Source organism: Neolamprologus multifasciatus, chromosome 23, assembly GCF_963576455.1.
Source record: "Neolamprologus multifasciatus chromosome 23, fNeoMul1.2, whole genome shotgun sequence".
NCBI lineage: Eukaryota > Metazoa > Chordata > Actinopteri > Cichliformes > Cichlidae > Neolamprologus > Neolamprologus multifasciatus.
The window spans coordinates 1,669,515-1,693,916 of NC_140460.1; the positions used below are offsets into that span (position 1 = coordinate 1,669,515).

General features: G+C 41.7%; 2 protein-coding genes across 5 annotated transcripts in view; one reads left to right on the forward strand and one right to left on the reverse strand.

Annotated features, from left to right (window-relative positions):
* Positions 1-20,025, reverse strand: part of cep350 (centrosomal protein 350) — a 35,790-nt gene extending 15,765 nt beyond the window's left edge. For 2 of the 4 annotated variants that reach the window (XM_085151262.1, XM_085151258.1), the window contains exons 1-26: positions 19,659-20,025; positions 17,091-17,179; positions 16,912-16,955; positions 16,670-16,775; positions 16,354-16,519; positions 14,612-15,216; positions 14,388-14,501; positions 14,036-14,164; positions 12,047-12,166; positions 10,356-11,074; positions 10,108-10,226; positions 8,609-9,621; positions 8,333-8,486; positions 7,708-7,877; positions 7,372-7,558; positions 4,988-5,103; positions 4,742-4,905; positions 4,028-4,138; positions 3,745-3,885; positions 3,451-3,590; positions 2,229-2,333; positions 1,894-2,114; positions 1,501-1,718; positions 1,081-1,359; positions 824-973; positions 467-627 (exon numbers count right to left, since the gene is read on the reverse strand). In XM_085151262.1, the coding sequence (XP_085007388.1) occupies positions 467-627; positions 824-973; positions 1,081-1,359; positions 1,501-1,718; positions 1,894-2,114; positions 2,229-2,333; positions 3,451-3,590; positions 3,745-3,885; positions 4,028-4,138; positions 4,742-4,905; positions 4,988-5,103; positions 7,372-7,558; positions 7,708-7,877; positions 8,333-8,486; positions 8,609-9,621; positions 10,108-10,226; positions 10,356-11,074; positions 12,047-12,166; positions 14,036-14,164; positions 14,388-14,501; positions 14,612-15,216; positions 16,354-16,519; positions 16,670-16,775; positions 16,912-16,955; positions 17,091-17,166 (5,528 nt within the window). In that variant the 5' untranslated portion in view covers positions 17,167-17,179; positions 19,659-20,025. The other 2 variants (XM_085151259.1, XM_085151261.1) reach the window with 2 other exon arrangements.
* Positions 20,026-21,196: 1,171 nt separating this feature from the next.
* cacna1ea (calcium channel, voltage-dependent, R type, alpha 1E subunit a) overlaps positions 21,197-24,402 on the forward strand; it is a 140,394-nt gene continuing 137,188 nt past the window's right edge. Inside the window, exons 1-2 of the mRNA XM_085151266.1 lie at positions 21,197-21,470; positions 21,773-21,885. The gene's annotated coding sequence lies outside the window, so the exon portion shown is untranslated. The remainder of the gene's footprint in view (positions 21,471-21,772; positions 21,886-24,402) is intronic.

Here is a 24,402-nt window from a genome sequence, read left to right on the forward strand (position 1 = left end):
GAGCTTTTTACAAAGTAGCTTATATAAATCGAAACTCAAAGATGTACTGAGGGAGTGTGTGGCTGCTCGTCTAAGCTAAAGAGACGAGCACTTTAAAACAGCAAGAGAAGCACGGCGAGCAGCAAGAGAAAGACGCCACACTGTTTCAATTAGTGCTAGATAAGGTCTCCCACAGTAAATGTACATCTCTGCTTTGTATCCTGTCAAACTAGAATTAAAAAGAAGACATTTCTAAACTACGATACCTTTTCTTTTTAATGAAGCTATGCTATCCAAGAACATAGCACTAATGGAGGGATGTCTTTGCAGCCACGTACTAAAAGCAATGCAGATTTTAATCAAAGTAAAACTAAAGTTAAGTTGAAAAATAAACGAATACATGAATTCTTATCATTCAGTGGGAGGCTTGTCAATAAGGAGACAGCCGAGCCCAGTTAATCCATGAAGATTCAATTAAAGTCCTTACTTTTCATCCATGTGAGAGCGCATCTTCTTGAGCTTCTGCATGATGCTGCTGGTCTCACTTCCAGAGACGGAGAGTGAGGGAGAGGGGCTGCGGTTATCATCGGCATGCCTCATATCTGGGGAAGCTGGCTCAGACCCTGGGGTTTCTGACACCGGGGTCTCCTAGAGGATGATCGACACACGCAGAAAGATTGAGAATTAATAAGTGAAACGAGCACACCAACATGTCTGGTTAAATGTACGCTTTTTTCCTGTGTTTATTCAAGACTACCTGTCATGAACAAAGCATGAACTGAACTGAAATCGCCTTAATTCGCTGGTTCTTCTACAGCAGCTGATAAATGACTGAGCTACTTACAGGAGGCGCTTCAATCCCAGCACATTTGAGACGTTCCTTCAGCCTGAGTGTTGAGCTTCTCATCCGTTCAATCTCCTCCTGCTGTTTCAGCAACAGCTGCCTTTCCTTCCGCGCAGCTTTGTTGGCCTCCTGAAGCCGCCTGATCTCAGCCTGAGAACATGAGCACAGTGAGAGAGAACACTGCTTAGTAGTAGCATTACTTAGTAGCATTCGGTGAAGCTCCCTCAGTGTAACCGTGCTTTTTCCATCCACAGTACCTGCTCCTGCTGTAGCTTTAAGAGAAGGCCTCTCTGCTTCTTCCTGATTGGTGGCATTTTGTCATCCTCTCCCTTATCTCTCAGCTTCTTCTTCAGGTGCTCCAGCCAGGCCAGCTCTGTTCTGGTCTTCTCCTTGAGCGCTTTCTGGCGAAGACGCAGCAGAGAGCTCTGGTGCTGCAGTCTCACCTCCTCATCTTTCATGTACTGGCGAACCATGTCCATGGTGAACTGGGAAAAGCTGTCCTGTCCACCAGAGAAGGCTATGTTTGATTCCTGTGACTGCAGGAGAACATGAAAATGAGAAGACAGTGAGGTTTAAGAAGGAAGAGAAACAGAAAGTTCAGTAAAGAACAAGTAAAAAATTATTTCAATTACATAGCTGCATCAGCTGATTGTGCTGGCCAGTGTTTGGACTCTCACCTTAAAAGAATTGTGCAGCCCTGGTCCTGAAACCAACGTGCTGTGATTGGCTCCATCATCCTCTGACTCCTCGTGGTGTCGGGATTTTTTCTCCATGGTTCCCCGGCGATGTGCCTCCGATGGCAGAAGAGAGCGGAAGGAACGCTCTTCTATCTCGTCTTCTGTCATGGACTCGTCAAACTTGAGCGAGTACTCTGTGGCCACTGATGTACTGTCTCCTGACGGGGCAGAGACCAAAAGAAACTCGGGGTGAAGTTTTGGGTTTTTTTAGATAAAGATCAAAGGTGGGCATCATGTTTTTATATTTTCCTCTAACAGTGATGATATCAACATCTGACTGTTGACACGGGGAAAAGAAAAAATTTAAATGCATGTCGAGTTTTTAACTTTTACCTTTTTCATCCATTACAGATGGAATACTGTCGCTGCAGATGGAGTCATTTGCTGCAGCTGCTAGAACTTCCTCTTCTATGGAGCTGCTGGCTGCTTCCTGTTTTGGCCTTTTCTCGAGTCCACTATTCCTCCATTTCCCCTCTATGGCCTCTTTTTTCATCTGCTTCTCATGGTTTGATAAGTGATGTGATGGGCTGTGTTGGCTGCTTAAGGCAGATCCACTGAGCGGAGGGACAAAAGGCATATTTTTGCAGGTTTGTTTCAATTCGTGTTCCTCAAACATAATGAAAAAGAAAAACCTGCAGACATGGCACTGCGTAGAGACTGACTGGTACCTGAGATTCGGTTTCCTGAATGATAGTGAGTCAGAATGACTCGCGCTCAGTGAAGACAGCGGCTCCTCTGACCTGGTCCTTCTGTTTGATGGTTCGCTCTGAAAGCTGTAAGAGGACAAGATTTTAAATTTAGGCCTTTGAGGTAAAAGCGTTGACAACACTTGGGTTGTTAACCTTAATGCATGTCCGACTAGTTGTTTAATATTATTAGAGATAGGCTTGGCTGTGAATATCTGAACAGTTCAAAGGTGGGTCCAATAGTGAAACCAGTTACAGCTAGCATGTCAAAAGTCTGCCACAGCTTTGCAGAGTCATGTAGATAGATAGAATTATCAAAGCAAATATAACTGAAATAACAAGAGAAAAAAGATAAATCGTCAAGTTTTCATGTATGTATCCATGTCTACAGAATGTGTGTGCTCGATAAGGAGTAGGATGAAGTTTAGACTTTTCCTGTTCTACCCCCTTATTTTAAATTTCATTGCTTACAAATCCATACCCAGAATTCAACATTATTTGATCCATACATGTTTAACTATGTACAAGTCTAACACATGAACATACACAAATAAAACCATTTTCATCACGTAACCAAAACAACAACAAACTACATTTTTACATAAACTAAGCACCTTGTGTTTGACACCTGCTTAATCTCTGAGCTTATTTCATATCTATGTGACAAACACCTTAATGAACACTTAAGCTTGGGGTCCTCTGGACTTGATCTGTAAAATAGATCAAATGGTAAATGACCTGTATTTGTATAGCGCTTTACTAGTCCCTAAGGAACCCAAAGCACTTTACACATCCTGTCATCCACACATTCACACACTGCTGATGGCAGCTACATTGTAGCCACAGCCACCCTGGGGCGCACTGACAGAGGCGAGGCTGCCGGACACTGGCACCACCGGGCCCTCTGACCACCACCAGTAGGCAACGGGTGAAGTGTCTTGCCCGAGGACACAACGACCGAGACTGTCGGAGCCGGGGCTCGAACCGGCAACCTTCCGATTACAAGACGAACTGCCAACTCTTGAGCCACGATCGCCTGCATCACGGCTCAGCACCTCATGTGATAACACGAGGTGAAGGGTAATCTTCAATTCGTCAAGCGGCTCCCTGCAAAAGCATTTTTGCTTTGCGTGCCCATCGCTGTTACGAAGGATATAAAAATCAGAAACTGACAGGGAAGTGAGTGTGATCGTTTGGAGTGTACCTGTCAGAGTCTACGTTATCCTGTCGGTGCTCCATCGAGTAAGTGTCATTTTCTTTTCTTTGCTCCACTGTGGAGGAATCAGTGGCAACAGGAGGGACAACCACAGATCCTGACATCTGCGACCGGACTAGTTCTGTCATCTGATGAAGTAAAACACAATAAGGCGACCTCGTCACTCTTAGGCTGGATGTTATGCTTTTTCTCTTCTTCAACAATCAATCAGCTTTTGCTGTACAATTAGGACACAGACACAGACACTTTTTCCAGGCAGGGAGGAGGGAACTGATTGCTAACCTCTTTGATGTGTCGGGCAGCGTCGGCTGTGTACTGCGCTGCCTCGGCCTGTTGAGTCATCATCTTAGTAGTTGATTCCTGGAGGCCTCCCAAAGTCTTTTTTTGAGATGCTGCCAAGGTTTCCTGCAGTTCTATATGAGCCTGGACAAAACCATATACATACATATACATTACACAGACAGAAAATCAAAGCGCTCATACGTTGGAAATTAAAAGGTTATAAAGCAAACGTTGAATCTATTATCCACAAATACATAAACATTTTGTTGGTTCAGTGCAGTACCCTGGCCACTCTCTGCCTGTTTTCTTCCAGCTGTAGTTTTGTCTCAAGAGCTTCTCGTTCGGCCTTGATCTTCAGCTCATAGAGCTCACGTTCATGGCGCTGCTGCTTGGCCTGCAGGGTCAAGGTTCACAGAGTAGGTCAATAAAGTGTAATACAGTAAAACAGCAGGTCATATTCTTGTTTTCACCACAGCTGGTGCTGCAACTAAAACAACATTTAGAGATAAAAAGAAAACTTAAAGAAAAAGATATTTAAATACTGACTTGTGTTCAAAACATCAAATCATATTTCATGAGCCAGAAAGATTATAGAAGCTAAGTAACTTGTAATCCTTTGAAACGTCTGATAAGTAAAGATTAATGCTACAGCTAATATATATCTCTGTCTCTCTTCCACAGCATGTCTTTATCCTGTCTTCCTTCTCTCACCCCAACCAATCACAGCAGATGGCCCCGCCCCTCCCTGAGCCTGGTTCTGCTGGAGGTTTCTTCCTGTTAAAAGGGAGTTTTTCCTTCCCACTGTCGCCAAAGTGCTGCTCATAGGGGGTCATATGATTGTTGTTTTTTTCTGTATGTATTATTGTAGGGTCTACCTTACAATTGAAAGCACCTTGAGGCGACTGTTGTTGTGATTTGGTGCTGTATAAATAAATTTGAATTGATCTGAATATATATGATCACATTAGTATTTCATAGGAAACATCTCCTGCTTTACCTTGAGCATTTGGGCCAACGATGCACTCTCCTGCTGTGCCATGGACACACCCATTAACCTTTCCACATCCCCCAACTGTCTGAATGACTCCTCAATTGAGTCCAAATAGTGGAGTTCTGCTGCCATACGCTGCTGCAGGACACCAGGTGAATACTGTAGTTCACCTGGGAGAAAGGAATGAGACGAAGGGAGTTAGACATAAATAAAAATAGATGAAATAAATAAGCAAAAGAACTTTATTTTTACCAGTGGACTTGGTGCCTGTGTTCTGATTGGACGCATTTCTCAAAAGCTCATTGGGAGATTCTACTGTTGGAGGAGACCGGGGGATTGGAGAACTAGTAGAGGAAACCAATCTGGACCTGCAATAACAAAGCGATGAAACATCATCAGTATATGGGGTTTGTCAATGTAATAGTTAGCAACATGTTTTAATACATTATTTGATACAGAGAACAGAAGGGGAAGTGGGAAAAGCAGGCATGTGATATTTCACAAATTGTTGCAAAATTGACATTATGAAACTGGCATGACATGTACAAGATTGTATAAATATCTAAATAAGAGTTTCAAATATTCACTAGAGCATGTTTTACAGAAATGTTTGCCTATCAGGGGTGGGGAAAAAAATGGATACTGTGTAGTATGGGGATATTTTGTTTGCTAATAATGTATGGATACAGGGACAGCAGAAATCGATATTTTGTTACAAAAAGGTTTTTGTGCTCTGACTTCAGAGCATGTTGATCCTTTTTCTGAGCAAGAATCCTGACATTCCTTCACTGTCCAAATGTGTTTAACTTGTTTTTGGCAACAATAAACATGACAGTTTACTTATTTTAATTTAAGACATGTTTTATTTTAATTAAGTTTAAAACTTTTTATTTAATGTAAAATTATATTTTGTTTTAATTTACTTTCAAATTCTTCAGTTGCTGAAGGGGCTGCATAGTTTTCATAAACTGCATAGTTCAGAATAGCTATAATTGTACCAGATGGTTGATTCAGTTAAGTTGGACTAGACTGTAATACAAACCGTTCAGTTTGTCAACAATCAAACTGAAATGAGAGAAAGACTGAGTGTGAGACTTTGATATTAGAGAAAATGAATATTGATAAAGTTTACCTTTATGTACAGAATCTGAATATCACAAAATATTTTAAAAAATTGCAATAATATCGTATCGTGTGTTAAGTATTGTGATAATATCGTATCGTGGGATGTATGGTGATTCCCACCTCTATTGCCTATTCTGAAGAACAGGAGCAGAATGGCAAAATGATAAAGAGCGAGGCAGCCCGTGAGAAAGTGAGAAAGAAAAGGCGCTGCTGTGAGAGGTCAGAGTTATCAATTATGAATATTTTTTTCAGAAAGAAGGAGCGTCTAAAAAATAATAATACTTTCTAAATCTGTACAAAAAAAAGCAGACAGTGGCACTTTTTTTCTTTGATCAAAATCTGCACAAAGCATCTTGTCAAAAGTCAAAATACTACAGAGGGTGACTTCCCTTAAGAACATTTTTAACTGTTTTTGTCTTACAGAGTTAAAGAAAAAAAAAAAAGAAAAGTGCATTACTAATTATAAAAAAAAGTTTATAATTCTCTCACAAGTTTCTTCCTTTATTGTTGAAGACACACAGACCGTGCAGAATCCCAAGAATCTGCCACCTGGGCTTTGGAGCACCATTAGGGGGCTCAAATATCACACTGCACAGTGGGATTAGAAGGAAAAAAAGTCTCTTTCCTTCTCTCTGGGAGCAGGCCCAAGCGGTGGTGAAGCTGAATGACCCGATCAACAACCCCGTGGGCCTCCAAAACAAAATAAGCAGTGTTTTCTGTCTTGGGTTGAACTACAGTGCGGTCCTGTTGCTGGGCACTACGCGGCTGCTTAAACCCTCAGGCCCTCAAGAGAACAGCAAACCACAAGACTGCTTAGACTGGCAGCCTCAACCGAGGCTCCTCTAAGTGTAGTTTAGTAATTAGTCATGCTTAAATACATTTACTTTTGGTTAATAAATAACAGTATATGCCAAGTGGAAACTTCAGAGTGGTTGGAACAGCAACAACTGAGGTTGCGTAGTTCAGAAAATATCCAAATTATTCCTGAGTGCACATTTTTAAGAGAAGTTTAGGTTAGTTTGGAAATACTCTGGGAAGCAAACAGTGTAGCTGGTGTGTGGCTTCCCAGCTTAATGTCAATTTTACTTCATACTTGCCCTGCATCCAGGAAAAAAATAAATAATTAAATGTTTTAATTTATGAAGCCAGACTGCATCCAGAAATAAAGAAATATATTCATGCTGTGATCCTAAATGAAATATATATATAAGTACACCTATAACCTACCACATTCACACAGCAAATAGATACGTCACTGTAAGCCAGAAGAACCACGACACAAAAGCAGTGTGGCATTAAAGCTTACTAAAAACCAGGAAGGAAATACCAGAGACAACTGAACGCGAGGGCAACGTAGATTTGTATGAACAGTACACACCATTCATCCTGCTCTCAAACAGATCTGTACACACTTCAGTTGGATATCTTAGAAATGATCTTAGCAGAAAAATCAGCTGATCAACATATCCGGTGACATATTTGCAGCCTTTATAGCACTGAAATAAGCTTACTGTTGGTGAGAATGGCCTGAAGCTTCCCCTAGTGTGTCATTAGAGTGGACACTCTTGGCCTGGGTGTGGGAAGAGTTTTTGTCCGAGCCTCCCTTTCTGGATTCAGACGATAGTGCTTCCGAGGGTGGAGAGCAAGAGCTCCTCTGCTCCTCTACAAGAGTGTTGTCACTCTGATCTGAGACTGTTCCTGCAAAGAGACAAAGCTTTGTTCTGTTGCAACTTACGACTTTAACTGAAATTCAGCTAATAAGCTTAAATGTATTAATTAAAAAAACGTTTACAACCTGGTCATGTGAGAAAATAATCATAACAAAAATTAAAAAACAAAAAACTCACCTCTTTTTCTGGCAGAGTGCCTGGAGAGGGGCGAGGAAGCAGGTGTTGAACCAGAGGAAAGATGCTGTGAGTGATTGGATGACTGAAAGGATGAATGGTGGGAGTGACTGCAATCTGTGCTTTTTTCATAAGGCGACCTCCTCATCAGTTCTTCAAAGTGATTATTCACACTAACAAAGAGTGCAGAAAGAAATCGTGAGCATTGGACTAATATCAAGAGCATATCTCCATTCTGAGTTCTGTTAACTCAACATTTACAGAAATACATTGGTTGAACCCCCCCCCCCCCAACACAATCAGACACAACACCCCACTTCCTGACACATGACAACAGTAATATGCCGTCTTCTACTATAATACATGGAAATATGGATAACATGACTTCAATAATAAGGATTCTATTCATCAAGTCAAAGCTTTGTGAGGACACACGGACGACCAGTTTTAAATCAGTTTCAGGGTCTTTGATACGACACGTACAAAAACAAAGCGAGGAAACAAAAGTGATCCTGAAAGTTGGTCTTTACTCTAAAAAGGACAAATGTTTGTATCTGAGAGGGCCGGAGAAACCATCTGTGTGACATGAATGCCACCCAGTGGTGACTTTGAAGACGCCTTCAGTTACCTGGGGGAATTGGAGCTTCTCTTTATTTGCCCGCTGGCTTTGCTGCTGTGTGACGATACAAAGTCATCTTCATAGACTGCTGCGTCTCCAGGTCCATTTCCAGAGGCCGCAGAATGGGCGGAGGGAGAATTCCTCTCCACATTTCTATCACTCACTAAAGAACGAGTTGGAGACAGAACACCACGACCTTATCTAAACTGACCGCTAGTGTTTTGCATACATTTATATGACCATTTCATATTAAATGCATCATGGGAAGCTATTATATGAACTCACCTTTAACGTGGCTGTGATGGTTTTTAGTGAAGATGTTGATTACACTCAGAGGGCTTCCTTTGTTCAGCTCTTCCCAAACTGCGTTGTCCCGGTCCTGCTGTGCAAAGGATAAGCCGAGGCCTGAGCATTTCTCTGCTTCCCGCTGGAACTCCATCAGTCGCTGGTAATCCTTTCTTTGACGTGCACAGTAGTCCGCCGCTTCCAGGCGATCTGCTGGTCTAGGTACATAATTATATCTAGAGGGGCGAGGAGGACTTTGCTCATCCTCAGAAAAACTCCCTTCACTCAGAAGAGGCCCCTCACTAATAGATCCTCCACTCGAATCATGGAGATCTGTCCTGTTCTCCCCCTCGTCCATGATTTGTTTCCTTTCTGATATTTTATTCATTCTTGATTCCTTCTCCAAGCCATTGACTAGCTTCCCCCTCTCTTGTGTGTAACTGTTAAAGATGGGATCGATTACATCAACAGAAGTCTGTTTACCATTCTTCAGCTTCTGCTCCCTGAAGGAATGCAGACTGCCTGCTCCTGGAAGAGCTGTGCCATTGTATGAACTATAATTTGTGGTAGTCAAAATCTTCTGGATCCTCAGAGCCATGTTATCTTTCTCTGTGTCACGTGCTGCCGTTCCTGCCCATCCATCGACAAGAACAGACGGCCTCGGCACTGAAACAGTATCCATATCCACTGATGTTGCATTACCGTAGTTGATGCCTTCCCCAGCAAGCTTCCGTGCCTCACTTTCTATGCGGTTAGAGAGGGATGCAGCCGTGGCCTTGATGGCTTCAATGCGGGACATTTTGGACCGGGACCTGCCGGAAGGGGCTGTGGCTGGTCGCGGGGTTTTCATGCTGTTACTAGCAGCCACTTCTGCCTCTATTCTTAAGAGCTGAGAGAAGAGACGGTCGTCGTCCGATCCTTGAGCAGTGCTGCTGGGTCCAGTCAAAGGTCTAGCAGGTGGGTACAAACGTTCTTGATGAGGCAAAGGGGCAACTCCAAGATCAAGATCAACCCTGTGACAAAAAAACTTTATTTAAAATGTAAGAAGACAAAAGAAGACTAAACATATCTAAGTGCAACACCTATGGTAGGTAAGGTAAGCAAACGGCAAAACTTCCACAGACAGTAGTTATGGTTTCAACGAGTGCTCCACTTCCTGTTTTAATGCAGCATCCCAAACAATCATCCTGTACTTTGGTGGTAAGAGATGTAAAAAACTGACAGCAGGCTATGAGGCTATTTATTTCCAGTCACTTATCGCAGATGTTCTTTATCGTGCACTATTTTTGTTTGTTCCTGTAATAAAACACTCGTGGGTTATTGCGATGCTCATAAAACCAAACATCTGGATTTTTTTCAAAAGCCAGATGATTTTCTAGATATCAAACAAAGATCATTTCAAGAAGACAGAGGACTGCGTGTACCGGCAGGTTGTTGTTGTCTATTTGTGTTGAATGTAGTGAGCTTGTTACTTGTGACAGGTAAACACAGTTTTGTACCTAGTTAAAGGAGGTGGTGGATGATCATTCAAAGACCTATCGCTGCTTGATGGGCTCTGGGGAGCCTCTAGTCGTTTGTTCTCTTTGTCCGACTCTCCCGAGGGCTGGTACATCGGTCTCTGTAAAAGAATACAACAACAACACTTATTTTCGTTTTGTTTTTCCACTACATAAGTGATCATGTCTTTGTTTTTGCAGTTTCCATGTTTGTATAAATGACATTACCATGTTTTTGTGAGCATACTTACCAGCTGAGTAGAAGGAACTGCAGGGAGTGTCTGCATGGCCCCTTCGCCCAGCTGGGCCTCCTCCATCAGCAGTTTGTTGTAGGTCTCTTGTAGTCGCTTTTGTACAGGGGCCACAGGAGTCTCAGTGGGGATTGCCACAGTTCTAGCAACCTCTCTTTGCTTCCTGTAGAGCTCCTGCAGTCTCTGGTGTCTCCTCTCCGATTCCTCCCTCATCGCCTTCTTCTCGTCCGCCTGACGCCTTTTTCTCTCTTCTTGTTGCCGGGCGATGTACTGGCGTACTGTATCTGCATCATAGTGCCTTTTCTTGTGCTTTGCGTCAGTTATGTTGGTCGTTTCTGGACGATATGTAGTGGGGCTGGCACTGCGACAAGCTCTCGATGAGCTGTTTGCTGCCGCAGTAGTTCCCCAAGTAGAGACGGGCGTCCTTGTTCGTGACCCTGAGCCCCCTCTCCTACCACTGCTGCTACCCCAGGACCTTTTTCGGGCCCTCTCGTCCTGTTCGGCTGCTTTGCACTCCAGCTGAAGGTCATCCAGTATTCCCTGGATGTCTGCTGACAACAAGTCTGAGCTTAACCCTCCTGGAACCTTGTCCTGAGGGATAGATGTTGGTGTGAGGTGGCTTTGTGATTGTCCCTGAAATCCACTGCACGGCCGCTCTGTGCTGTTTGGACGCGATCGTCGCTTTGATTCTGAGCGTAGATCTGAGCGGTGGCGGGAATCTGGTGAATATTTCCAGAAAAGCAGATATATCAGTAAAACGATGTGTGTTGTTAAATGACTTCAACCAAGAAAGACTCCTGTTTAATAAGTGTAATATCAACTTGCCCTTCTATGCTAATAAAATGAAATATTTCATGATAAATATCAATAAAAACAGGTTCATCCCAGCTTGAAAAATGAGAGATCCTCCAACATGTGACTACAGCTGATTAAAAAATTCCTAAGCTGAAGCATCAGACATACATATGCATAATAAATGAGGCTTAGGGGAAGGCATGCTATGGCAACTCTAATCTGGGCCAAATCGAAGATTCCCATGTCGTATATAATCCAGACTTTTTTTTGTTAACACTCCCCTGCCATCCCCACGGTACATGCTGCATGCACTCGGGTCAGCCTCTGGAATTCAGGTCATGTGTTGTGCATCCAACCAGAAAAACCAGTCAATTTCTATTCCTTCTGGTCAGTGGTGGCCAGTACAGACACAGCGAGCAAAGACAGAGTGAGCTGTGGCTTTATGTAAGTGTACTGCGTGTGTGCAGCAGAAGCTATGGACTTTATTTAATGCTATTCCTTTGGCAGGCTCGGTTTTCTGCATTGCTGTCAGACGTTCCAGACAAATGAAACTATATGTCTTTGAATTTTCTTATAATATTTTCAAACTACTTTATCACAGATAATAGCATCGATGTATTTCAGGAGTTACAAGGCTTAAACACATAGTTAACACAGGCAGATTTAAGTCAACTGAAAACAATAGATTTCTTTTTTTAATGAGGAGGTGCGAGAGGGTTAAAAATCTGGGGTACAACCTATTTTACGCTTCACTTATTCTACAAGCAACTGAGTAGAGTCCCACTGACACGCTGTAGGTGAGTCTTTAATGCTTAATAGACTTCTAATGATCTTTTCTGTCTCTATGCTATTCAATTGAACTTCTTTACTGTTAGGTAAGAGCTTGCTGTTCTCACCTGTTCGGCTCAATAAGTCAGCCGCATGTGGACTGTCCTCCTCTCTGGGCAGCTGAGGAACTGGACCTAGTACCATCTTCACCAGCTTCTGGCCCTCTCGCCATGATGCAGGGCTGATCGCTGCAAAGTAGCAAAGTTCACACGTGAGACTGTGTGCTGCTGAAGAGCAACTGAGTATAGTTGCTCTTGGCCTCATGAAACATAAGCATCTATATATCCACCACCAGAATAGACACACAGCTAAGAGAATGAAAGACAAGCAGCAATCTGACTTTGCTTTAGTGGGATTTAAATGATTATTCAATCAAATACTATTACAATAAAAGTTGCTCTAAGTCTATTTTTCAAGTCACTTAAGTTGCTGTGTGGAAGAGTCGCTGCACCAAAGGAACAATGAGTGCTGAATACTGATTTTGCAGTACAACCAAATCCCCAAATGGATATTGTCCTCCTTGGCTTCAGTGACGCAGCAGGTACAACACTCTCAGCACAAAAGCAATGTCCCTCTATCTGAAATCTCTAGAGCACCCTCCACTCTGAATTCTCGTGAAGAGCAGTTCCCGGTAACGAAGCTGCACTTCTGCTCACCCAGCAGCTGTTTGTGCAGGGTGAAGGAGCACACTGAACCTGGCCACAGATCTAAGAGGGCTATTTATAGAGTCGTGAAGGAAAGAGAAGAAACCACGAGACCAAAGCGAGCTAGAACACAAGATAAAGATCTTTTACGGCTTTTAGGGTAGCTTGGCTCTGTTTTTTTTAAACATCGTTTTCATTTTTGCCGTGGAAAAAAGAGGAACTACATGAAACAGGATGCCAGTTAGAGTCAAAAAGCTGAAGTTGGTGTCTTAACCTTTAGTAAGCTAATTCGGCACCAATAGCTGACAAATCAAAGGGCCTATAGCTCAAAGCAAGATTAGTGGGTTATCCATACCATAATGTAGAACACTTTTAATGAGGATAGATTAAGCTCAAACGGTGACCAATCAGATCTCTTAAAACAAGAAATCACACAAAAACCAAACATGTACACAGAGAGACATAATGAACAGCAGACAGACAGGTCTGTGACAGCTGAGACAAACTTGTCTGTCCCACCCTTTCAGTTTCACGCTGACGAAAGAAACCAGTTCTCTGAAAACGTTGCTGCCTTTACATTCTTGATTCATTACAGCAGCAGAGGATAAGATTTTAACATGATAACTGTAAATTAAAAAAACAAAGTGGCACATCCGTTGTCACTAGAAAAATGATCATTTAGCACTCTTTGAGTAGTAATAGGACACTTTGGTCAGGCAGACCTTAACATTACATTCTAATTATTGGAGATGAATAACAATCAGACACATTAAATGTGTACTTTTGATGGCAACTTGTTGAGGGGGTGAAGCTCTGCTATGATCAGGTTTCACCAGTGTGTGTGGGCACAATTCTACTATGCTGGTGTCTATACGCTACTAGCTGGCCACAAACTGCATGTCACACATGCTGGACATTTCTTGAGAGGTTTGAGTCTTAACACTTAACCAGCAGCCAGCAATACACACACACACACACACACACACAGGATGTTTGGGCAGGCTGCTTGCATGTAAACAACACCAATTTAAAAAAAACACGTAACATTACTCTGGTTGTGTACATGCTAGCCAAAAGTTTAATATTTGAAAGCAGCGAAATCACTACTCAACTGAAACTCAAGTGTGCTGGCTAAAGCAACAACAAGAACATCTATGAATACATATAGAAGGGAATAAAGGTACATAAGGAACGCTGTGTATACCTAGAGTGCAGACAGGAAATGAGCAAAGCTAGGGGAGAAGAAAGTACCACAGAGATGGTTCAACATTTGAGGCTCTTGGTTGGCAGCATGTTCACTGACCCGTGACAAAATCCTGCCAGACTGTTCCACTTGCTTAGCTTTCCCACTGTCACTAATTAAAAATAGATCAGGGGGTGGGTTTGCCCACACATAAAAGAGGATTATTATACCTGGTTTTGGATTTAGGTCAGAGGCAGCGGCAGCTCTGTGGACCTTCCTAACGGTTTTGGGAGGCCTCCTCTCTTTGGACCTGTCTGCTCTCTGTTCCCTCTGCTGTTGGTGCCTGTGTCTGGTGCTTTCTGAAGACATAAAACACACACAGAGTATAAGCTATAAAGCCAAACAGACGGGGACAATTCTAATATTTCAACATCTGGGATATTGTAAATCAAAGGCTGTGCATGAATCTAGATTTATGCAGAATCCAAAAACATTTAAATTAACTACCGTTTTCAATAAATCTGTTGTGTTTCAAAGCTCAGATAAAAACATCATGACATGAAGAGTGTGTTTTGTGTTTACCAGCAAACTGCTTTGACAGGTCTCTGTAAAGTTCTCTGCTGAGGTTATGGAAGTCCTCTTCCTTCCAAACTTTCCCATCAGGAGTCCGGATCTTTGTCTCTGTACTGTTGAAACCTGTGAATAAAATGATGGTTTAAATAAAACACAGCATCATGTTCCCTGCCATACAACTCAAATCTGTCACAAAGGTTGAACATGATGAACCAATCCTCCAGTGGAGATACCTTTGTATATAGGAGCAGGTGGTGCAGCTGCTACTTTGCGTATTTTGGCTGTCGGCTTGTTGCTTGTACCGGCATCATTAGTCTCAACAAATGTGGCTAAAGGCTGTTCCAGATTGCCCATCAGCTTCTCCCTCTCTGCAGCCTCCTCCAGATGTTGTCTCTGCCTTCGAATACGCTCTTTGAGTTTCTCCAGCTTGTTGTCGGGTTGATGTCGTCTTAGGTTTTCCAACCGCTGGGAAGCTGAACCAGGGCTGGTGGATGGCGTGCTGTCCTCTTGTCGAAAAGAGCCCGGGGTGGAAGCAATACATGGGCTTGACTGTTGGCTATCCATGCCAACTTGTGCTTTGGGGCTGCTTTCCTTAGTCCTTATGTTATCCAGGGCTGGCTGGTCATTGAGGTAGCGCACCTCAGTGCTCTCCTGACCTGAGGAGCGTGTGATGTCTAGGTCCTTGTCAGCCTCCTTGTCTGTGGTGTGTTTCTGGTAGACCAGCTGGCTGGGCAGAGAATCTGAGCGGGGGGGAGAGGATGGGGACAAAGACGCTGGCACCGACTTCTGACTGTAGGCCTCTGGCTGAGAGGAAGGATGGGGTGGTGGGGTGGCCTCTCTGGACACAAATCAGATTACATGGGATCAAGAAGAGGATCAAGATTTACTTTTAATTCATTGCTCACCGAGTTTACAGAAGAACATACTTACTGGCGACCAGGGGTTATAGAAGGCTGGAAAAATGGACTCTACCAAAATGTTTAATGATGAAAAAGTGAAAACCTTTGACAACACGAAAATAGTGATTTGGATATATTAATTTTTAGTAATAAATTTTAACACGACCCGCAGTGCAAAATGAGATCGTATGTGATGCTTTCTACGTATCGTGGACCATTAAGTACAAACCAAAACAAAAACAAGTCTGATCCATCGCCTTCCACTTCCCATACAATATTGATACCTACCAGTCAGTGTTAATACTTAATGAGTTAATGAATTAATCATTATAGATGTTGAAGGACCAGCATCAGGCTTGACTTAGTCAATGCTTTCCTAACACTGTAAAATAAAATGTAAAAGATAATAATAAAGACACTGCTCTGACCTCAGCTCAGTGTTAGAGTAACATCAGACTGCATACTACATTTCTCCTTTTTCTGCTTGCACTGAGAGTACATATGTACACCACACACGTACACACCACACACACACACGCACAAACACAGCATTTCGAGTCAGGCTGACAAAGTGAACATTAACTGAGTTGACGACAGGTTATGTTACCGTAAGTGCAACAGAAGATTCCCAGTAACAGTTACACTGTACATAAACAGAAAAGGTGAGTAGGAAAACATCTTCGTGGGAAGTGTTAAGTCACCTGACCCCACTCTGCAGTGACGCAGAAAATTATTAAAAACATACAAAGAAAAAGCTGCTGGTCCCGCAGTTCAGTCTTTGCTGTTAGCATCTTCTATTCTATGCTGTTTCTCACACTAGTAACATATGAGTAACTTATGCACTGTATAGTAAACACACACACACACACACACACAGAGTAGCAGAAAGCATTAACAAGATACCATGTGCATCTCACAATATGTCATAACTCCTCAACCATTTTGGGCTACAGAGAAAATTCAAATGGCTCCAGAAAGATGAGAATTATGTTATAATTTTATAGCCAAAAGCAGCCAGGCGGCTTCGTAAAGGCTAATCGATGTTTCATGAATGCATTTTAGTTCATTATTAGTACCTGTATGAGGCCAGCGGTTCCCTGAATTCCACGCTGTTGTTTCTTCTGACATTTCTGTCCTGGGTGGTATTTCTCAAGGGGCTACGTGAGCTGCTCTTTTCTGGGCTCTGCTGACTTCGACCTCTGGGCTTCGAAGACCCTCTGATGTCATCAACTTGTCGTCCATCTATCATAGAGAGCAATCTTATTAAAAATCATTACAGAACTCACAAGTGACCTTGTATTCAGACTGTAGTATACCAAAATAAAAAAGGAAAACCCAATTAGCCATGCTACAATTTACAAAGAACAAGTTTTATATCTTAGAATAACCCACCTCTGTGGTGGGCCCTAGAGGATTTCTTCTTGTTAGAGTCAATGACGGAGTCCAGGATAACTCCTGTTCCTGGAGCTGCTTGTATACGATTTTCTATGTGCCGCAACTACAAAGAGGAAATACCATTATCAGTCTGCGCACATACTGCAAATTCAATTCTGCTTCTACAAAAAAAGACAGTGATTTAGGAAGAGCTTACAAAAAGCACAGTTTCAACAGAAAACCATTTCAGTTGTACTTACAGCAACTTTGGACTGAGCCAAACTTTTCCATGCAGCTGTCAGCTCTGTTAAAGTGTAACAGTGAAGATAAAATGTAAATTCCAAAACCCATAACACCCATTTAGGTTACAAAAAGTCAAATTAATTCGTATTTCAAAAAACAAAAACACCAAAGTTAAAAAGGAAATTCTTCTACACACCTGTGCCAACATTATGATCAGAAAGGTGCTGAGCAGAACTTTTAAGAGATGCCTCAGTCCTCCTGCTGCTCCTCATCTCTCCCACTCACCTGCAGTTAAACAAATTACCAAACATATTACTGAAAGAACCAAAAAACGTGACAAACTGTAAGTGAGATCCACACAAAAACCAAACCAAAAATGTTAACTGAAACCAAAACAAGGAACAAAGTACTAAAAACAACACTGGAACAAGTCAGTGACAGACAAATAATAATTCAAAAACATGAAGCACTACAGTTCGTACCCAACATATTAACAAGTTAAAATGCAAAGTAGTCATGGCTCGGCAGAGGTATGCAATTTGTCACACAACAACAGCATAACTCTGCTACCCCGCCATTTAAAACAGGTTCTACAGCCTCACATTCCTAAAATGTAAGCACAACTCAGATATGTGATGTTTACTCAAAACACCTGTAATGCTAGTCACATGTCTGCTTTAATGGTAGGCGCTGCATATATCAAGTCTGTTAGCTGTTTTGTCCTGATTAGGAAAAAGTCTTCCTCTACAGCAGGGGTGTCAAACTCAAATACACAGTGGGCCAAAATTCAAAACTGGAACAAAGTCGCGGGCTAACATTAATATTTATTGAAAAAAAAAAACTTCCTCCAGATTTAAGAATGAATCTTTTCTTATGGACTCAAACAGGTTTTGCTGAAAAACTGAATATGGAACAAGCAAAGTTTAATACTAAACAATATATATATTAGCTGTATAATACCAGTAGGCCAGCTCTAATAGTAATTTGGTATGGCTTCGCGGGCCAGAGTTTGACACCTATGCTCTACAGCATTAATGGTTGCCAATGTATTCAGATAATTACAGCACCGATCTGTGAAAGTCAAGTCTAGTCAGTGAGACACTTAAGGGTGTTTTGCACTAACATTTAACACTTGTTGAGTCATGAGGAATTCTTGAGAAGTCATGCCTTTGCCTCATAACAATCACGTGACACAGCCCTGGGGCAAGATAGGAAAAAAGAAGAAGACTGAATCCACTCTTCTTCAGTGGCCCTCCTTGTTCTGTTATCAGAGCCATAAACAAATTACTGATAGGATACACTAGACTCTACAAACCTATTAAAAGACTGTTTTCTACCACAGACCGCTGTGTTTGTTGTTGTGCGAATCCAAAACGCCACACAAAGAGCAGCTAAACTCTGAAACATTAAACTTTTTGTAAAGTTAGTAAATTCACAAGGAAATGTCGTTTTTCTGGGCTGTCACATTCACTACGGAAATATGCTGACGTTGGCTGAGTTTAGAAAAACTGCACACCCCAGCATTTGTGAAATTCTTTTTCTTTTACAAGTTTAACCCAAATAACAGGGGCATTACAACCAAAGTGAACTTATTCTGCCGATTACCTTAAATGTAAAACCCAGAGAGTTTAAAATATCACTGTATACCGGAATGATCCTGTATTCCTGTATAAGAGAACACACTGCTTTTAGACATTTGTGACTTCTAAAGTTTGAAAACGATAATATATTGAGACCCCAAACTTCCAACAGAGAAATCAAACTCTTTAGCAACATATTAATGGAGTAAAGGAGGATATTCTGTGAGAATTTAATGACAAAAACACTTTCACCGATAGAGTGGAGGTGTTTCCACCACTAAAGCCGTGTAAAATCCAAGATGGCGCATAACTTCTTCTCGTTAACCGATTGACGCGGCTTTCAGCAGCAGCGGCTCGGTGCTGCCGCAAACGGGAAGAAACTGTATTACAAAAACACTAACACCGACTTGACTGCTGCAATGCAGCTTCACACCACAAGTGTCACTAGTGTGCAAAAGGTTACTTAACAGCACCTCAGTCGTTCAGCAAGGAGGAAATAATTGGCCATCTTCGACTTTACATGAGCTCTATTGACTTAACCGTAAATCATCAGGACTCGATCTTAGTTGTGTTTTTGGTTTCTTTAGAGCCACCCGGAGTTGTATTAATGCCGCCGAATACGGCGCCGATAAGTTTACCTTAGCTTCAAATAAAAATATCATCTAGTTGTAAAACGCCGAGTGCCCAAAATAGACGAATTCAGACTGAGCGCATCCGGAGATATCCAAACGCTATCTGTAGTCAGTATTAACAGCACCCCTATTATTATCGATTCTGTTAAACAATAACTATGCGAAACAGGAAGTGATAGTAATGTTAAAAACCTTTAAACTGTTCTGTCAAAGAATATAGCTAACAGTATCCAGGAATTATTCGCTCAAGCAACGGGGCAACAAAACTAATTTATATCTCGTATTGGGTGTTAACTTAGAACCCAGGGTATTACGGATTTTTCATATATATTGTTTTTCATAATAACTATGTTAAGTTGTCCAATATACTCTGCGTGCGCTCAAAAATCACGTTTGTAACTCCGTCTGACTTAAAGATGAGGTACCGCGTAATGTCTTCGGTCCAGTGAATAGTCGGAGCCCCAACTCGAAAGAGTGAATAATAACGCTAGCTGACTAGAAAATCATGACTGTACTTGGCTATTTCAGCTTTAGGAGAGTAATAATATGTACCTTAAGTGAAACAATCCGGTGTGTCTAGATGTCCGCATTTATGTCGATATCCTCATGATAAGAAAATCCAAAGTTCTCCGGGCGACTTCTTCAGTTTCGTTCAGCTGTATGTTTGCTAACGTTAGCATCAGCTAACGATGTGGAAAACCAGTGTCAGTTAGCAGTTTTGCCAACTAAGCCAGCAACTTTTTTCTACATTCACCCATCGCCTCAGAGTTAGTCCAGAGAACAACGTCTCCCGTGTTTCGCTGTGAGATTCCTTCAAAGAAATGTCGCCACCCGCCTCCGAGGTCGCCTTTCCCGGGTTACTATGATGATGTTTCTCAACAGTGAAACTGGAGTATCCAGGACGTGTAGGTAACTGAGACACCGAAATCTCGCGAGAATTCAAACACGAGAAACACCGGTAAAAGCCCACCTCCGCTCCCATGGCAGCAGTAATAATAATAATTATAATAATAATGATTAGAAACATACCTGATATACTTGAAGTGTCTGAAACGTAATTTAATGAACCAGTTTGATTATATTAAATCATAAAGTCTAAAAAGCAGCTGTACAAAAAACCCAGATTAATTCACAGAATAACGAAGAAAAACTGAAATCTGAAATGTATTTTCTAAAAATGCTTTAAAACATATCTGAGAATCGAAGGGCATTAAAACCAGAAAAGACTTCTTAACTCAAGTTATTTTTGACTACGTGAAGCTGGACGACACTGCGTCAAGAGTTCAATGATCTTCACCAACATATCAAAGAAAACATTGTTTTTTACTTGTTCCAGAATTATGTGGTCAAAATGAGCAGCCGGAGAGAATGGAGACAGACTGTGGGAGGCAGCTGAGGCTAAATGTGTGTGTACAGATCAGACAGACTGCACACACAATAAAAGGGCCAGCGACTGTTTCAGGTACACAGCTCTACATGAAGTATCCAAAGGTGTACTCAAAATGGTAAGATGTGTACCTAATAATTTAATCACAGTCAAAGCATGCTGGCAACACATTTCGAGGGTATATGTGTGTATTTTCTTTATTTCTGCTTTTAATGTGTACATTACATCAACAAGCCAAATAAAGATTTTATTTATTTATTTATTCAGATTAAATTTAAAATAGCTATTTGTTGAAACGCAGTAAAATATTGTGCATTACTGTAGCAGGATGGGCAGAAATCTTTACAGTGAAGTCGGGTTAACCACTTTTTACTCACTGCCAGACAAAATAAGAGAAAAAGTCTTTGAAAGTTTTTGTAATTTGTAACAAATTTCCCACGCGTGGGACTAATAAAGGTTATCTTATCTTATCTTATCTTATCTTACGTCGGATTACATCCTGCGAAACTAACCTCAAGCACTCAGTTTTATTATGTTGATTCGCCTGTTTGCACAAGTGTGACAATAGATGTATTGAAAAGACCAGGTACTCCCTGAGGCTTCAATCTTGGCATATAGGCTACACCCATGAATATTTCAAAGCTTCCTGAGCAGCTAGTCAAGCCGCACAGCACGGCATGAAGGATAACGCTCAACATATGTGCGATTACTGCCCCCTTGCGGCTCGATTGTGTATTGCACACAGATATAAACTGCTGGTTGCATGGCGTCACCGTGGATGCTCCACTTATTCAAGAAGTTACCTCAGCCCACTTACCTTACGTTCAGATCATTTAATTCACTTTCCCCCCTTTCCCCCCTCGATTGATTTTTATTGTAAGCCACTCAGACTTGGCGATTGGTCTCTATGACAACAAATGAAGTGCGCAGAGAAAACTGGACAGAATAGTTTGATGATCTGTTCCCGGTGTTAACAGGTGAGTCATAAATATAAAAAACTGTGCAGCAGAGATTGCCATGAAGGTAGAGATTCGGGTTTCCAGGTTATGGCTGCTCGTTAGACAAAACAGAAAGCAACAAGTAAGCAGCCGTGCTTAATAACACGAGAACATTTTCTTATTGAAGTAAACAAATTGTCTAAAGGATTTAATTAACATATGGAATATTTAGTATTTTCAGTAAAGATTTGCAGCTGGCAGCTGCTCCATTTCCCCGGATACCCTCTCGGCAAATAACCCGACACAGTCTCTCTCTCTTTCTCTCTCTCTTTCCCTCTCAGTCTCTCTTTCTCCGGGCAGGCAGGATAGGACGTCGGACGTGGTCGTGTCTGCTGCTACATTTTCATTTTGTCTTGAAAGGTGAACGAAATGGAAAGGAGTTGTTTCTTTGTAGGTAAGGAACCCGGCATTTTTCCTCGTCAAACAGGTGTTAGGTGAAGGGGAAAGCAGTTTCGCGACTGCATTCAGCTTGTAACCTAGACCTTTTGTTGGCAGATGTTTGTGAAAACCAAAAAGAAAGGGAGCAGAAATCCCAAATGAGGAATATCTTATCAGCATTCACTGATGCTGATTAATAGCAGATAAATCGTGGATTGTGAAGGTGTTCTGTGATGTGACTTGAAAGTAGATTTCATTTGCTGATTGTATCTCGGCTAATTAAAGTATATACTACAATTCAACATAAATTAACTTTAAAAATATTTTTGTGTGTTATATATTGTATGAACGTGATATGCCGTATGTCTTTTTCTTTTCTATATTTCTTTTTTGGCAGGAAGCTGTTTTTCAAGTCCACTCCCTTTGCCATGTTTGCATACATATCATTCAACGACATTATCCAATTAGCAGCGCGCTAAGACCATTACTGAGCCCCAATCACTCTTCACTGTGGCTTTTACCAGTGTAACAGATTGACAGGACAGTGGAGTGAGTCATTAGAGTCACAGGGATGCAACAAGATTCAATTCAGAGTGCCAGCGTAGTTGTCAGTATTAGGACCATGTGGAAGCAGGCTTTAGCCAGGTCCTGCTAATAATTTAGTGGACTTACACCAGATAATGATAAAAAAAAAAAATCTAGGAAAGAGACTCTCTCTCGCTCAGTCTCAGAAGCTGTGGGAAAACAGCCATCATTACCTCAAGGAGGAGGAATTAATTAAAGTAGAGAAAATCGAGAACACATTTGCTGCAGTGAAGGAAGAAAGTGTGTCTGGCATGTTGTTCCTCAGGTTTTACCTTCATGTAATTTACTTTCATCAATCACTCCTTTCGCTGCCATGTGTTTCTTTGACTTGAGACTTTGGGGATGTTTGTCATCATCTTCTTGAAAGAAGAACCCGTGTTGAGACCTGTTGCAGAACAGTCAGATAAACTAATCCCATCAGTCTGTTTTCTAATGTAACTGGAGTTTCACAGCGGAGGAAGAGGCAACCTGGATAATCAGTGTGCATTTTAAATGACAAGCTGCTGCCTAACACCGTGCCATCTTCTTGAAAGATGTCTTTGTCGTGAGCCAGTGCCAGTTATTTCTCCCATTGCTGCCCAGTACAGCAGGCAAGGTCACAACCTTTAATTAGAACTGATCAAATTATTTTATTCAGACAAGCCAGTGCTTAAATCAATTCTCTCAACTGTCTTCCTAAATAGTTTCATCATGACGCTTGTCAATTTCCTTTAACTGGACGACGTTAATCCTTTCTTGTCAACAGCTCTGGTTGTCCTGATTGAATAACACCGCTCTACTACGGGGTGTAAATTGGTTTTCTTGGTGTATAAATTAGTGCCTGTGATCAGCACGAAACTGAACCTAATGAAACCTCTTGAACCCATTTTGCAAGACGAGCTGTGTGTGTATTTTACCACCTGCTTCACATTTCCTGTGATTCATCTTAAGTATTTTTTATATTATTATTTTAAAGAACAGCGTAACCAGAGAAGGTTGCTGTTAATGCTGCCCTCGTAGGCGGGTCTCTAACGGTAATGAATGTTTAATCTCTAGACTAGGATTTTACCTCTTTAAATACAGCGAAATGAAAACGAATGGCAAAGACACTCAAGTGAAGAATGTCTCTGATCAAGTGTACTGAAAAAAAAGAATGAGACTCTTAGTCGGCTATAAAATTCTGAGCGAGGAATGATTGGTTGGAATTAAATCTGAGATACTGCCGATAAAACATCCGTTCACCTTGGACAAAAGAACAGCTTGAAACAGGAAAAATAAAACTATGATTTGAGGCTCTCTCTTCAGACTGTCCCTGCTCCAGAGGCCGGCGACTCAGAATTGGTTCGTTTTTTCAGACACTGCTCGCTTTGTGTTTGTACTTGAACCACTCGTGCACCGTCTTTGGGTCCTGTTTGTAGTACATACAGTGGGGCAAAAAAGTATTTAGTCAGCCACCGATTGTGCAAGTTCCCCCACTTAAAATGATGACAGAGGTCAGTAATTTGCACCAGAGGTACACTTCAACTGTGAGAGACAGAATGTGAAAAAAAAATCCATGAATTCACATGGTAGGATTTGTAAAGAATTTATTCGTAAATCAGGGTGGAAAATAAGTATTTGGTCAATAACAAAAATACAACTCAATACTTTGTAACATAACCTTTGTTGGCAATAACAGAGGTCAAACGTTTACTATAGGTCTTTACCAGGTTTGCACACACAGTAGCTGGTATTTTGGCCCATTCCTCCATGCAGATCTTCTCAAGAGCAGTGATGTTTTGGGGCTGTCGCCGAGCAACACGGACTTTCAACTCCCGCCACAGATTTTCTATGGGGTTGAGGTCTGGAGACTGGTTAGGCCACTCCAGGACTTTCAAATGCTTCTTACGGAGCCACTCCTTTGTTGCCCGGGCGGTGTGTTTTGGATCATTGTCATGTTGGAAGACCCAGCCTCGTTTCATCTTCAAAG